At 38.3% G+C, this 16,251-nt stretch overlaps 1 protein-coding gene across 2 annotated transcripts in view; it reads left to right on the top strand.

Annotated features, from left to right (window-relative positions):
- rbm26 (RNA binding motif protein 26) overlaps positions 1-16,251 on the top strand; it is a 74,826-nt gene that overhangs the window by 31,663 nt on the left and 26,912 nt on the right. For both annotated transcript variants that reach the window (XR_009644798.1, XM_060825932.1), the window contains exons 9-15: positions 1,666-1,806; positions 3,894-4,035; positions 6,165-6,324; positions 9,193-9,357; positions 13,077-13,217; positions 15,222-15,296; positions 15,646-15,765. Coding sequence is in view for 1 of the 2 variants with exons in the window: in XM_060825932.1 (XP_060681915.1) it covers positions 1,666-1,806; positions 3,894-4,035; positions 6,165-6,324; positions 9,193-9,357; positions 13,077-13,217; positions 15,222-15,296; positions 15,646-15,765 (944 nt within the window). In the remaining variant the exon portion in view is untranslated. The remainder of the gene's footprint in view (positions 1-1,665; positions 1,807-3,893; positions 4,036-6,164; positions 6,325-9,192; positions 9,358-13,076; positions 13,218-15,221; positions 15,297-15,645; positions 15,766-16,251) is intronic.

Raw genomic sequence — 16,251 nt, 5'->3', positions numbered from 1 at the left:
CCAGGACCTGATCAGGTGTACCCTAGAACTCTGTGGGAAGCTGGAGAAATGATTGCTGGGCCTCTTGCTGAGATATTTGTATCATTGGTAGTCACAGGTGAGGTGCCAGAAGACTAAAGGTTGACTAATGTGGTGCCACTGTTTAAGAAGGGTGCTAAGGACAAGCCAGGAAACTATAGACCAGTGAGCCTGACATCTGTGGTGGGCAAGTTGTTGGAGGGAATTCTGAGGGATAGAATGTACATTTATTTGGAAAGGCAAGGACTGATTTGGGATAGTCAACTTGACTTTGTGCGTGGGAAGTAACAAAGGAATTGATGAGGGCAGAGTGCTAGATCTGATCTATGTGGATTTCAGTAAGGTGTTCGACATGGTTCCCCATGGGAGACTGGTTAGCACCGTAAGATCTCATGGAATACAGGGAGACCTAGCCATTTGGATGCAGAACTGGCTCAAAGATAGAAGAAAGAGGGTGGTGGTGGAGGATGGTTGTTTTTCAGACTGGTGGCCTGTGACCAGTGAAATGCGACAAGGATTGGTGCTGGGTCCTCTAGTTTTTGTGATTTGCATAAGTGATTTGGATGCGAGCATTAGAGGTACAGTTAGTAAGTTTGCAGATGACACCAAAATTGGAGGTGTAGTGGACAGCGAAGAGGGTTAGCTCAGATTACAACAGGATCTTGGCCAGATAGGCCAATGGGCTGAGAAATGGCACATGGAGTTTAATTCAGATAAATGCGAGGTGCTGCATTTTGGAAAAGCAAATCTTAGCAGGACTTATACACTTAATGGTAAGGTCCTAGGGAGTGTCGCTGAACAAAGAGACCTTGGAGTACAGGTTCATAGCTCCTTGAAAGTGGAGTTGCAGCTAGATAGGATAGTGAAGAAGGTATTTGGTATGCTTTCCTTTATTAGTCAGAGTATTGAGTACAGGAGGTCATGTACAGGACATTGGTTAGGCCACTGTTGGAATATTGCGTGCAATTCTGGTCTCCTTCCTATCGGAAAGATGTTGTGAAACTTGAAAGGCTTCAGAAAAGATTTACAAGGATGTTGCCACGGTTGGAGGATTTGAGCTTTCGGGAGAGGCTAAAGAGACTGGGACTGTTTTCCCTGGTGCGTCGGAGGCTGAGGGGTGACCTTACATAAGTTTATGAAATTATGAGGGGCATGGATAGGGTAAATAGGCAAAGTCCTTTCCCTGGGGTCGTGGAGTCCAGAACTAGAGGGCATAGGTTAAAGGTGAGAGGGGAAAGATATAAAAGAGACCTAAGAGACAACTTTTTCACGCACAGGGTGTTACGTGTATGGAATGAGCTGCCAGAGGAAGTGGTGGAGGCTGGTACAATTGCAACATTTAAGAGGCATTTGGATGGGTATTTGAATAGGAAGGATTTGGAGGGATATGGGCCGGGTGCTGGCAGGTGGGAGTAGATTGGGTTGGGATATCTGGTCGGCATGGAAGGGTTTGACCGGAGGGTCTGTTTCCATGCTATATATCTGTATGACTCTGGTAAGGTAATGAAACGTCTGGAAATGAACCTAGCAGCTCAGCGAACAAACCTACATCCATATTACATAAGCGTAGTTTTGCTTGCAACTGAATATCACTACAGGATAATGAGGATTGGTCTCCAGTTCACTCTTGTTTGTTTTTGACTGTAGAAACCTATGAAACTGATGGATATAATCCTGAAGCACCAAGTATAACCAGTACTTCAAGACCTGTTTACAGACACAGGGTACACAGCCAAAGACCTAACTTAATTGGACTTACATCTGGGGATATGGATCTACCACCAAGAGGTAATGTAGAAGTTAGTTCTAAAAATCTGCTCTCTTTAGGTAGAATCATAGAAATTATATCCTCTACACAACTTATATTTTAGCTCACTTAACCTAATGTATTTTAGTAGTTTGAGCTTGTATGTGGTAACAACCATCCTGTCTGGTTACATGTACTACCTGTTCTTCTCAAGCTTCTATAATGTGGTTCAATCAAAATCTGTCTTCTATTTCTTTTGTATTTTCTCCTCCTCCTGTACCATGCCTTGTTCCATGCACCAGCTTGACTCTGATTTAAAATCATTGTTCTGTACGAAACACCCTTACCCCGAACCTGAGTTTCTCACTATATTGTGCTTGCTTCCTCTCTCCTTTGTTGTCGCAGCCTCTGCATAAAACAAATCATTTTCTTTTTGTGATGGCATCACATCTGCCTTTACCCCACCATTTCTGGCTCTGGTCCCAGTTTTGGAGATTTATTTTTAAAGCTTCTCCATTCTATTATCTCTCTCCTTTTAAGTTGCTTATGACAGCCTACTTTTCTGATCCTTCCTCACCCCTCCTTTCAGTTGAGTGTCTGAACATGATTCGTTTTTTTTTCCCCCCGTACCTAAAGATGACACGTAGACATAAGTTACCACATTGTAAGTTTGCTCGCTGAGTTGGCAGGTTTGTTCTTAGACATCATCAGTGAGCCTCTGGTGAAACGCTGGCGTTCTGTACTCCTTTTTATTTGTGTCTTGGTCTGTTAAGGTATGTGATATATTTCCGGTTCTTTTTCTCAGAGGTTGGTAGATGGGGTCCAAATCTATGTGTTACTGGTGGAGTTCGGTTTGAATGCTAGGCCTCGAGGAATTGCCGTGCATGTCTCTGTTTAGCCTGTCCTAGGATAGATATGTTGTTCCAATTGAAGTGGTGTCCTCCTTTGTGTGTAAGGATACCAGTGATACTTGGTCATGTCTTTTGGTGGCTCGTTGGTGCTTGTGTATCCTGGTGACGAGTTTTCTGCCTGTCTGTCCATTGTAGTGTTTGTAGTCTTTGCAGGATGTTCTGTGTATGACATTTGTTTTGCTGGCTGTTGGTATGGGTCCTTGAGGTTCCCCAGTAGCTGTTTGTGCATTAGTAGGTTTGTGGGCTACCATAATGCCAAAGGGTTGGAGTGGTCTGGTCGTTATCTTCAAGATGTCTTTGATGTATGGTAGTGTGGCTAGAGTCTCTGGGTGTGTTGTGACTTCTTGTTTGTATTTGTTCTTTAAGAATTGGCAGACTGTGTTTATCAGGTACCCGTTGTTCTTGAATCTGTTGTGTAGATATTTTTATTCTGCTACTTGTATTTCCTGGGTGCTGCAGTGTGTTGTGGCCCGTTTAAGTTATGTCCTGATGCAGCTCCATTTGTGGGTGTTGGAATGATTACTCCTGCAGTTGAGAATCTGGTCTGTGTGTGTGTTGCTTTCCTGTAGATGCTGGTCTCCAAAACGAATGTCATACACAAAATACCCTGCAAGGACTACAACAAAAAGTACATCGAACAGACAGGCACGACACTAGCCACCAGGATACACAAGCACCAACTGGTCGCCAAAAAGGCATGACCAACTATCACTGGTATCCTTACATACGGACGAAGAAGGGCACCACTTTGACTGGGACAACGTATCCATCCTAGGACAGGCTAAACAAAGATGCGCTCGGAAATTCCTAGAAGCCTCCTATTCAAACACATTGATTTGGACCCCATTTAGAGAAAAAGAATTGAAAATGATATCATCCCCCCCCCCCCCCCCCCCCCTTAATAGACCAAGACACTCGATTAGAACACAGGACAAAACACCGGCATTTCACTGGTGGCTCGCTGGTGATGTTACCTAGCATGGTGACAAAACGTTTAAGAACAAGCCTACCAGCTCAACGAGCAAACTTACAACCTGAACCTCAACCTGAGCTCAAATCTGCTCAAAAATCACAAAGAAGTTACATCTTTAATTATTGCTTCCCATGCACCGAAAGTATTTCTGTATCTAAATCATGAAAAAGACTTGATGGCAGGATAAGATTTCAGTGAAGTATGTTCTGGTCTTGAAACTTACTTCTACCTGTTCACATTCTAGCTGTAAATATTACTGTGAAAACAGAAAAACCTGTTAACAACAACAACAACAACATGAGAATAGTGGTGGATTCTGAGTCCAGGAAACGTACAATTGGGGCTTCTGCTGAAGGAGTCCCTGTGAAGAAATCCTGGTTTGACAAGTAAAGTTTGATTTTCAATTTTTCTTGCATATTGCTACTTTAAACCATTTTCTTGGTATTACAAATGCACATTGTAAACTTACTGTTACAGACCTTTTCAAAATGTTGGGGTAACAAGCTGTAAACTTTTCTTGGGCTTCCCCGAGTGAAATGCATTTAAAATTTAACATTGTATGATATCCATTTTACTTTACGTAATAAACTTACTTTGAGCCTCACTTTAAGTTATTACCTTAAATTATTGAGAACAGTTCCACATTTTTAGGTACAACATGTTTTAAAAGGAGGTGTAGAAGCCATTAACCTGTTTGTACATTTCAGTTGTAACATCTCATTTATTGTTGATTCCAATGTTGTGTTTTGGATAAACTTAGATGTCACGACAATTTTCCATCATATTCTTGAATTTCGGTTACAAACCTGAAATATCTTTTCATTTCAAAAATAAAAGAAAATTCACCTGTTTTCTCCTGATTGTCTAGCCATTTCACACAACACCTGAGCCACATGGATCTACAAAGTCCTATGTTTAGTCTTTGATCTCATTTGAATTAGTCGGTCAGATTCAATTATACTGTGTGGTATATTGATGTTATAGTTCTTCAACCGTCATGATATGTGGTGGGGGAATACGAGCTAAGGTAATAGAATTAGGCATTGCCCGCTGACCATTCCCTGCTGGATATGTGCAAATGGGGATTGAGCACTGCTGCTTGATTTCCCATCCAAAAGGAATAACCTGAAGTGTTGTGTTATCTGGTTGGCATGGATGAGTTGTTTCCGTGCTGTACCCCTCTATGACTGGAGAATTTGCAGGCTAAACTAAAACAACAATGTTCCTTCCTTCCTTTTCAACCATCTTTTTCTATCATTGAAAGAGTAAATTTTCCTATATGAAATGAAGATATTACAGGGTTTTATAACCCTACACGAGGGAGGGTAAAGTGAAGTTGTAACTGAGGATTCTGTAATGTACCAAAAGTTGTCTCTGTGTCTTAACTATAGTCAATTGTGAAACATCCCGCAATGTCCTGGGATAGAAAATTCCAAAGATTCAAGACCCTTTTGAGCAAAGAAACTTCTCATCTCAGTCTTAAATAATTATCCATTATACTAAGATTATAATACAGATCTCTAAGTTTCCCACCAAGCAGAAGGAACCCTGCTAAGCCCTTGTGAAATCAGTGTGAAGGGACATGTGGTGTCATATTGTCGGTAAAGCATTGAGATACAAAGATAAATTAAGTTGGGACGTTGGTACCCACAGATTTTAAAATCCTTTTATTTATAGAAATAAAGGGAAATTGAGAGCATGGTTTTTTTTCAGTTTTGAGATTTGCCAAAACCTATTTGGGACCCATTATTCAATGAGTCTTCATTTCTTCACCATGTTGACTTCAGTTTTAGACTAACAGGAACTCTCAGGAGCATAAACACTAAATGTACCAATGTGTTATTTATTCCACGTTTAGTATGGTTTCAGGTGAAACTCCCATAACTTGCAATCAGTCATTTATCATCAGACTTGTTTAATAAAATGTGGTCCTTAGAAACACCAGTGAATTTACATTGGGAGTAGTAATTGTCTAAATCATTTGATGGAATATTGTGGTTGGTCTTATTTCTTTTGATTTTCAGTTCTTTCCAAGGCATAATGTGTTTTCCAGCGAAATCTTGTGTGGTGTGATTTTTGCTTTTGTAAGGTTTATGACAATCTGTAAAAAACATGAATAAGTTAAAAGAATTTTCAATCCATTATGAGCTGAGACCGATTATCAAATTGAAGGCTTTATTGAAGTGGTTTCCTTAGTGTGTGTTAGTAGTGAAATTCCTTTCAACAATTTTTCAGAATTAATTATTTATAAGTTAAAATCAGGCCACTACTGCTGAATAAAAGGAATGCTGTATCGATACAGCTGTTTTGAAGAATCAGTTTGAATATGGCAGACCTAGTAATTCACTACTTTCAATGGGTTTGGAGATCTCAGTAAGCAAAATTCCTAACTGCCAAAAATATTTGAGCCTTAAACAAATTTTAACAAATAATTTGATTGAGTCATGATGTGTATTTTGCAGTTAATTTTTAATAAAGATTTAGGTTAACATGATCTGCCTATTTGTATCAACAGGTCAAATTTCAACAAGGCCAACAACCAAGGATTTCAAAAGAAACCACAATATGGGGTTGAAAACACCAAGCTTGAGCTTCGGAGGGTTCCACAGGAGTTAAATAACATCAGCAAACTTAATGAACACTTCAGCAAATTTGGAACAATTGTAAATTTACAGGTGGGAATGCAAAGAAAATTCTAAAGGGCTTCACTGCTTAGTCTAGTCCTGTTTTCACCCTCTGTCTCTGTACACTTTGTTCCGAGCCATATGGCCTCCTTAGAACAAGGAATACTAAATCCAAATGAATCGTCAGTTGCTGATCTGCTTAAGATTTCCTAACTCAGCAAATTCCTAGAGTGAACTCTGAGACCCCATTGATCTGTATAGATTATTAATTTTCTCAGCATTTGATGAAGTTCTTGAAATGATGCCAGTTTTAGAAAGTGTTCTTTTCATTCTGAGTTGCACCTGTAGATGGTGCTACGAGTATATTTATGATATAACTGTGATTGTGTATTGGATGTTGCCTTGCATTTTGAGATCAATCCCAAACTGAGCATTTAATCCTTGTGTATCTCTTTCTTTGCGTAAATCTATTTGCGGTTGTGGTTGCCGTTAAATTTGAAAATCTGAAACTATCAGTGAGGGACATTGGTACCCACAGTTAAAATTAAATATTAACCGTAACCTTTTCCCATTTTTCTCGAACCAATTTTTAACTTGATTTGCCAAACTGTCCCCCATTTCTAAATACATTATATTTTTCTCTGGCAATCTCTTGTGTTGTATTTTTCCAGGAGACTTCCCTAAAGTCCATTTACAATATATCCATTGCAATTTTTCCATTGTTCCTGAAAGAAACCTGAAATTTATTGTAACACCATTGCCCATTTTGAAATAAATGGTGGCTATTTAGCTATTATCTTTTTGTCTCCACACATTGTAAGTTTTTGTTAAAGGTCCTTGAATTCTTTCCTACCATAGATATGTAAGATAACTGGGCTGAAATTACTTGGATTATCTCTTTTCATAAACGGCAGTAGTATATTAGTTTACAATACTAATTTTGTTAAGTCACCTTGCTGCTGGCAATGAATTGTCCAACCCTGTTAAACAATCCTTATGTCCTAGTTTATGAAAGAATTCATGGGAACTGAGATTTTCTGCAAACATTCTTAATTTTGTACTTTTTAGTATCAGTTTATAATATCCTTAATGAATTTAGTGTTAAATAATTTGGAGCCATATGACTTAAATACTCTGTGCATTGACCAAGTCAAATGGGTCGATATAACAAAGGTATTTAGGGTCATTACAACTTCTTTCAGTATAGGAATCCAAAGACTTTGCATGGCATGTCAAGTTTTATGAGTTTAATGCCTTGCCATGACTGTTTATTCACACTCTTCTCATTCAGAATGAAATTTCTTTTTATATTCATGCATTATTTATCACGATAAAGTTAGCTTTTTAAAAAAGAGCTCTCTATCAGTATTGTCATTCAATTTATAACTGGGTCCTGCCCAAAGTTTTACACTAAGTTTCAAAGCACATCTTTTATTTCTAACAATGGCTGCTTATTGCAACAAATCTACAAATGCAGCCTCTCGAGTGTTTTCTGGTAACATCAGGGTACGGTGGCTTAGTGGTTAGCACTACTGCCTCTCAGCTCCAAAGACCCAAGGTCCATCCCAGCTCGGGCAACCGTGTCGAGTTTGCGCACAGTCCCTGTGCCTGTGTAGGCTTCCACTGGGTGTTCTGGTAACTTTGTGGTAAACATGCTTTTTTCCTTTCATTGAATGTGGAAAATAAGGTTTGTCTGTTGAAGCTGTTTGTGATGAGAATGCATTTTACATCGCAATATTGTTAAAAGAATATTTTATGTTTTGTCTCCATTTACATGGAAATAACTTCTAAAGTTGCTTTCCTCAAAAAAAATTGATTCAAAATAAGTTGTATAGAGCAAAACAGGGGTGGAGTGAAAAAATGTTTCAAGAATCTTTTAAAACAGTCCAAAGTATTTCGCATAGTACTTCTCACATATGTGAAATTGTGCATGCGATGCATGTTAAATGAACCATTTCGGTGAATGAGTCATTTAATGCTGCCAGCAGGTGCTACTATAACATTGTATTGTCATTGTTACTAAAGGCAGTCTCCTCCATGTGCCAACTTTTAATATAGTATACAATATTCAACAAATCAGCTTATACAGTTGATTATTTGTGATAACTAATGAGATGGTTGAGGTTCGTTTATTTGGTACTTTAATCAATAAAAATGTTTTTTTTTGTTGAACTGGGGAAAAACCATTTGTTGAAGTGCCAGAAGGAGGAGCATTGCAATAACCAACTCAACAGTAGTTCAGCATCCTATTTTAGAGTTGTTTGGTGATATTTAGTGACCATTCCATCTAGGTTATGGCAGTTGGAACAATTATGCCCATCTTAAAAAGAGAACACTTGCACTAATGAATCTCTGAAAATAATGAAGATTGTTGGTCTGTAGGGATATTATAGTAGAATCTTAAACATTAATAAGGAATTTACCATTCAGTCAATTTTTGGTGGCATTAATTGTAAGTCAGTTAACCAGGTCTGTGCGCAACCATGTGACCGTTAATACCTGTTTCAGTTGGCAAAGTTGGCTGTGGCTTACTATGTTAGTTCCATCTTGCAAGTCTCCCAGTCTTTTATTTTGTTCTCTTCCAATCTCTTTTTAGACTCATTTTGAAATGGGAAAGCATAGCAGCGTAGACAGCCTGCTAATTGTGACAAAATCAAGAATCTTTGCAAACAGGAGCAGTGGAAAAGGAAGGGGCTTGTCCATTAAGAGGGCAGCATCCAAATATAGCATTCTAATCAGAAGAGGGAAAGAAATCGCCATTGATGGATGCACCCTAGGTAGTCAAGTGGCATACTTTAGTGCTTGAATTAAGCAAGGTTCTGCTGATTTTTGAATGCTGGAAAAACTGACTTCTGATCACGAAAGTGTGATTTGTAAGGAAACAAATTAATTTTGCATGTATTGATTGACTTGTTTAAGGTTGCTTATCAAGGTGATCTAGAGGGTGCCCTTATTCAGTTTGCTGTTCATGAAGAAGCAAAGAGGGCAATCTCAAGTACAGAAGCAGTACTTAACAACCGATTCATCAAGGTATACTGGCATCGAGATTGCAATTCTCAGCAAAAGACGACTGTAAATCAAAAGGTACAGACTATCTTTTTCTCTCCTATTTAGTTTCGTTGTAGTATTAGAATATCAATGAAAATCTAATGTTAGACTTGAAATTTTTGTAATGTGTCCTGTTGCTCACTTCAGCTTCAACCCCACACATGATTCTGACCTGTTTTATTGGTTTTGATGATCATCCTTTGACCTAAAATAAGAGTTTTCCATATCAGACATTGATGGTTTCTGCTTTGGTCTTCAGACTTTTACTTTCATCTACTGTGTTTCAGAGGCCCTACTCTGGCATGGCCATCTCTCCTGAACTTGCTGGACATGAAGACAGTGGCTGAGAATATGTGGACTTGATCAACCAGCCAACTTTTCTGATTCTCCCTTTTCCTTCTGATGCCCTTTTAAAAAAACTCTGCTTCCAGCAATTTTTGTCTTCAGTGACAGTCTGCCATTTGTCTGACTCTCACCATATTTTGCTTGATGATCTCCTCGTGGCAGCTATGGACATCCAGCATCCACGAGGAGCCAAGTTATGGTTATCTAACATAGCAAGACCCTAACATGTAGCAGATCAATTCATTTTTCTGTCCATTAGGATTTAGATACAGAACCTTAGTGGAGAATCTGACCTCTAGTGGCTTTTCAATTTATTTTCTAAAATATCCTTTTTGCACAATTTTATTTTCCATCTCTGATTACTTTCTTAAATCCCATAGCATCAACATCCCCCTTCACGCCACAACCTTACCTTCTCCTGTATATATCCCATAGCAAAAGCTGTTCCCCAATTTATTTACTGTATTCACTAACTCCAGTTAACTCGTCTTTGGCCCTCCATTCAATATATCATTTTTGTTGCTCTTGATTTACTGAACCATGTCCTCAACCTTGACCTCTGATGTCTGGGTACTCAGAAAAACAATAGCACTCTTGACTTATCCATTCCCTTGGTAAAGGTTTCATCCCTATTCACTTAAGTCCAAGGGAAGTAGATTTGAAAGGATGTGGCACACAGATATCATTTAAGTCTGGCTGGACGACTTAAAATGCTCTTGTGTCCTATTGTAGTTTACTAAAACTGCTCATTATTCTAATATCTTTCAGGATTGCAGGAAAACCCTGGTTTTCTTCATGGCAAATCATCATCTTAAACCCTTATGCCCGTCACTGCTTCCGTCAAGTAGAAGGGACTTCAGAAGTTTTCACTAAGATTGAGAAAATTCAATCACTTTCCTCTTTGCTTTTGTCCTTTCTAAAGCCTGTCTTGCTGAACTTTGTCAAATGAATCTCCCTGTCCTAGTCTTGAACCATTTCTCAGATTTATTTTCCAACTCTTTCATGACCTTTTTGACCTCATCTTGCATTAAAAGTGTGAATGTATTTACAGATTTGAATTTGCACAAGCATTTTATTTTGTTCAAAAAGCACACAGTTTATAGGCAGTCAGTCGATATGACATTTTGTCAATTCCTACTTTGGCAGTAGGACCAGTCTGACCCAAGGTTGGGATACAGACAGACTCCTACCTCTCACCTATCAAGCACTGTCTGGCTGAGATGTCATTTTTATTTATAAAACCTTAAGTTATCTTGGGAATGTGACTTGAAAGAAGTCCTGTGGTTTCCATATTAATGAATCAAAACCTGCAACCTCATTCTAAGTGATTGAAGATTTAACAGCAATCTAGGTTTGTTGATTACTTTGCATCAGTTGTATGACACTTTCACCTTATATTATAAATTCTGTGTCCTATGATCTTGCCCACTAGCTCCGAAAGCTTGTACTTCCAAATAAACCTGTTGGACTGCTAACTGGTATTGTCATTTCTAACTTTGTCTACCCCAGTCCAACATTGGCACCTCCACATCAAAGCTAGAAGAAAACTCGCAAAGTTCTTTCATAACTTTATTGAACACTTTATCTTGGTCTTTAATTAATCTCTCCAACTCGATTAATCTCTTTTCAGGACTTTCAATTATTCAGTGTCAGCAACTATTTCTATATTAAAACAATCAGTCTATGTTAGATAATGATTATGGAATGTAATATTTAAATGTGAGTCATTTGGGGTTGATGTGTAGAAGGATCTTTGTTTTCTTGGCATTTTTTCACTTACCCTTTTTTTCTTAAGGTGGCTTGTGGATTACAGCAAGTTAGACAATCTTCTTACAGTCTTATATATGTCCTAGCTATCTACTTCTATTACTTTCTTTTGACATCTCCCTGCACCCTTTCCACAGGCCTATACCACTGTATTTGAATTGTTTATCTGAAAAACTGATGATATCAATTCAGTCAGGCTGGGACAGGCTGTACCTTGTCTACAGGGTTGGCTGATGTTTCAGGATCTCTAGATGTCGATTTTCAGCTTTCCCTTTTGGCTAAGGCTGATTTTGCTTTTCGGGTCGTCCCACCAAGGCGATCTCTTTGGAGATGCTGTTGAAAAAAGTGCAAAAAGCAGAGAGATGGGGCTCCCTTTTATTCCTCTTTTTTTATTCCTCTCTTTGCGCCCTTCTCCTACTGGGTTGGGTGCCACCCGATCTGTGTTGTCTTCTTCTGACAAAGCAGGTTGTTATGACCAGATCAACCCACTCAAAATATATTGAGAAGATGGTATATACCTTAATGTTTTTTCTTATTTTAAAGATAAATGTAAGATGTTGCAAACAAGGCACAATTTGAATGATCGAACTACCAGATTTGAAGCAAATCGCACTTTCTTCATGCACTAAAGTTGAAATACAACAAAGGAAGAAAGTAACTGGAATAACATTACTCTATTAGGAAAACTTAACAGCATAGTAGATTATTTAACTACTAAACAGTAACTATTCCAATATAGTGACATAAACACACACTTAACAAAGGCAAATTCAGAAAAAAAAGATTCTCACATGCAGTTCTAGCAGCAGGAAGAGAACCCCAGCTTTCAGCTGGAAGAGAGAGGAATAAAAGCTTCCACATGAACTTTGCGATCCCAGCAACTGCTGAAAGCTGAAACTAAAACTTCTAGTTCAGTAGGAAGTTGACCACACCCATTTAAACTGCTTCTGTTGTTCCAAGTTTGAAAAAGAACCCCACGGCCCCTCAAGCTGTTCACGAGTTTTCAATAGACAACTCTGTACCTCTGCCATTAAACCTCTTTTCAAAATCAGAAAAGACCAACTTCACCTCGTAATCCTGTAGTACCGCCACATTGTTCACTGGAGGTGTAAACAATGGTGTGTTCTCAAACAATGACCACTAGTACTTGACCACGCAGTTCCAGGTTTGTCTAGTTTTGACAGGAAGTTGATTGTCCTGGCTACAGTAACACTGTCTGTTTCAGCTCTGTACTGAAGAGCCCAGCTAGGTTTAAACTTGGCTTCCACATTTGGTGTTTATAATTCAGTGTTTATGAGAAAACTATTAATATCTTTAACAGTCCTGGAGGTCACAGGTTACCTGACCAGCATTCTTTGCATCGGGGAGAACTTGCCAAAGGGAACATTTATTTATTACCAATTTACTGCAACCCAACTATGCAGCTGTAGTTGTTGACTGTAACCTGATAATCTGGCATAAGGTTAATTAACAGACTTGTTAACTTTCAATTATTCAATGTCAGCAATATTTCTATATTAAAACAATTAGTCTATGTTAGATAATGATTATGGAATGTAATATTTAAATGTAAGTCATTTGGAGTTGATGTATAGAAGGATCTTTATTTTCTCAGCATTTTTTGACTTACCCTTTTTTTTAAGGTGGCTTGTGGACTACAGCAGCCAGTTACACAATCTTCTTTCACAGCTGTCAAACAGTCTGTGAAAGATAGACTGGGGCCCCTACCACAGGGAAATGTTGAACCCACGCAAACTCAGGCCAGTCCTGTAACCAACATTCAGGTATGTACACAAAAATCCATGACCAAACTCTTCCTAATTTATTTTCCAAGTATTTTTTCTCATCAAATTGACTAGTTCTGGTGCATAGTCTTCATTCAGTCCCCATAGACCGTATAGTATTACCCATATTTCTCTCTGAATCAATGGTTATCTCAATTTTGAAATTTATGTTTTGGCCACCACTCCATTAATTATAATTATCACACAATAAGGCATGCCTTTGTTTATTTTTTTGCATGAGGATATGCTCTCAGCTGCTGTCTTCATTGAAAATACTTTTGCCAACTAGTTATTCAGTCAGAAGTTGCGACATAACTTGGACTTGTTTCTTTCTCGGTCCCACAAATGTCTTCATATTTTGAAGTTACAGGTTCCTTTTTTATTTTGTTGCTAAAAGTCCAATTTAATCTGACATGGTGGTAACATTTTGACATTGCATTAGTCTTGACTATTCCAACTGAATTCTGTCTGCTTTCTCAATTTCTACCAGTTCCTGGCTCCTGATCAAGCAACAATTTCATTTTCAAGGTTTTCAAACCTTTCAAATCCTTTAATCACGTGGATCCTCTCCATCTGTCCCTGCTTCTCCAATTTCCTAACTTTATGGCGCATATGCACTCATACGGTTCTGACCTTCTTAAGTATCCCCACTTTTAGTTGTTACACCGTTACTGACCTTTTCCAGTTGCCGAGGTAGGACTGAATTTCTAGAATTTTAGAATTTCAAGAATTTTACTTCCTTGGCTCTTTACTTTGCTTAATTTAAAACACTCCTTAAAGCTTACCTCTAACTTTTGATAATCTGATCTGGTATCTCCTGAAGGACGACATTAAAAGAAGTTGCCATGCTAATAATCTTTATTCGAACAATAATTTTTGTTTAAATGATTTGTTCAGGAAATGAATGATGGTGTTCAAGCAGCCTGAAGACTGATGATTATAGTGAAATTAAAGAATGTGTGTTGGTTAAGGTACAATAACAATTGATGATAGTAATTACCACTACAAAATGCTGTAAACATTCAGAAGGTTAGGCAACTTCTGTGGAAAGAAGCAGAGTTACCATGTGAGGCGAATTACACTTCTTTTCTGATGCCAATTTTCCACTGACCCTTTGTCTGCCCAACTCTTCTTTTCCGTAGTACATTTCTATGAACTTAACTAAATTAGCCCTGTTAATACAGTAATGGGAATTTCTGCAGCATGTAACTTACCTCCTGCCTCCCCAGAACCTGTCCACTGTCTGCAGGCACAAGTCAGAAATGTAATAGAGTATCCCCTACATGCAAGGATGGCTGTTGCTGCAACAATTCAGAAGCTGACACCATCTGGGACAAAAGAACCTGCATGATTTTTGCATCCCACCCATCTCCTTCAATTTTCACTTCCTTCACCACCAGTGTACTGCAGTGTGTGCCATCTCCAAGGTACACTGTAACAAGTTAACATAATCCTTCAATGTCATCCTGTAAACGTGAACCTCTACCACCCAGGAAAACAAGGTAGGCAAGTCATTGGGACCACCACCACAAATTCCCCTAGAACGTGCACACACTTCTACTGAGTCAAAATCCTGGATTTCTCCTCATCAATAGCACTGTGTGGGTGTCTTCACAACACATGGACTACAGTGGTTCAAGAAGGTGTCTCACGACCATCTTCTTCTGAAGTTCTGTTAGGAATGAGCAACTATTGTTGGCTTCGTCAATAATACCACTTTTTGTGAAGGAATAAATATTTAAAAGAGAAGAATGAGCATTCTCTGGTATTTTAACCAAATATCTATAATGCATTTCTGTTTGAAGAAGTTTGGGGACCAAAATCATGGTCGAATCCAGTCCTCTTTAAACACATGGTCCATCTTTGTGAATCCACTTGATGAGTCATCGGAAGAATCAGAGTTCGTAGATTTTTCAGTGAAGTGCATATGACAAGCAAACTAAATGGTGGTTTAGCGTCTTATGAAAATGTCCTTGGTAATGTTTAATTTTCTTTACCCATCAGAATTCGAGTAAATTGTCAGTTAGAGATCGACTTGGCTTTGTGACTAAGCGCACAGAACCTGTTCCGACTGAAAAGGTAGAGTTTAATTTATAGTACGTTGAAACCATTTGCATCCATAAAATAACACATTTTCATTCTTTTTGAACATTGTGCTAATGTGATGCATGATTAGTTCCCACTGTTATTTCTTGTTCTTTATGCAAAATCAAAATTGAGGTCCATTGCCAATTTTAACCAGTTTATGAAAGGACAATTGTAAATATCATGAGGTAGTTGTCCTGATAGTTAACTTTCCAAAATATTTGTCAGTAGAGTTTCACTTTGTATGATCTTGACTACAATAATTTGCTGTACTTGTAAAATGACATTTTAATTTTCACCCTGTTTCCTTTTTTGGTGGAAAATCATTATATTTGTGCTGCAGGTGTTATCAACTACAACAGGCCTTACAAAAACCGTCTACAACCCAGCTGCGCTAAAGGCGGCGCAAAAGACATTAGGTTCTGTTTCATCAGATTCTACAGAGGCGCCCAAAAAAAAACAGGTTTGTTGGGATTGTGACATTTGCATGCTTTAAATTTATTGACATACTATTGAGCAAGTTTATAACAAAATGATTAGTCAGTGTTTCAGAATAGAAAATTGATATTATTGCCAAAAATGAAGAAGAATTTGCATTTTGAATAGCCAGTAGCTCCTTATGTAATTTTTTTGCATAAAATTAACATGATTTGAAGCTCATTCATTTATTACCAGTATCCTGTTCTTTAACAGTTTAACCAGTTGCAGGTCAGCAAATTAAATACTGTAGATCGTGGTGTATAAGTCAAACTGTGAAGCTTCCAAAAATGAGGCATCGTCATTTAACAGCTGAATATAAAACGTGGACCACTAATTGGGATGTGGGTGGTCGCCATTCTGAAATGTGGAGGGAAGTGTTCTGGTGTTTTGATAATTTCTGTTCCACAGTTTAGCTGCTGTCGGGTGCTAATCGACATGCATCAACAGAATTCATCCAATGGATAGTCAT

The sequence above is a fragment of the Hemiscyllium ocellatum genome, chromosome 6 (assembly GCF_020745735.1).
Source record: "Hemiscyllium ocellatum isolate sHemOce1 chromosome 6, sHemOce1.pat.X.cur, whole genome shotgun sequence".
NCBI lineage: Eukaryota > Metazoa > Chordata > Chondrichthyes > Orectolobiformes > Hemiscylliidae > Hemiscyllium > Hemiscyllium ocellatum.
This window is presented reverse-complemented; position numbering and strand designations above follow the sequence as displayed.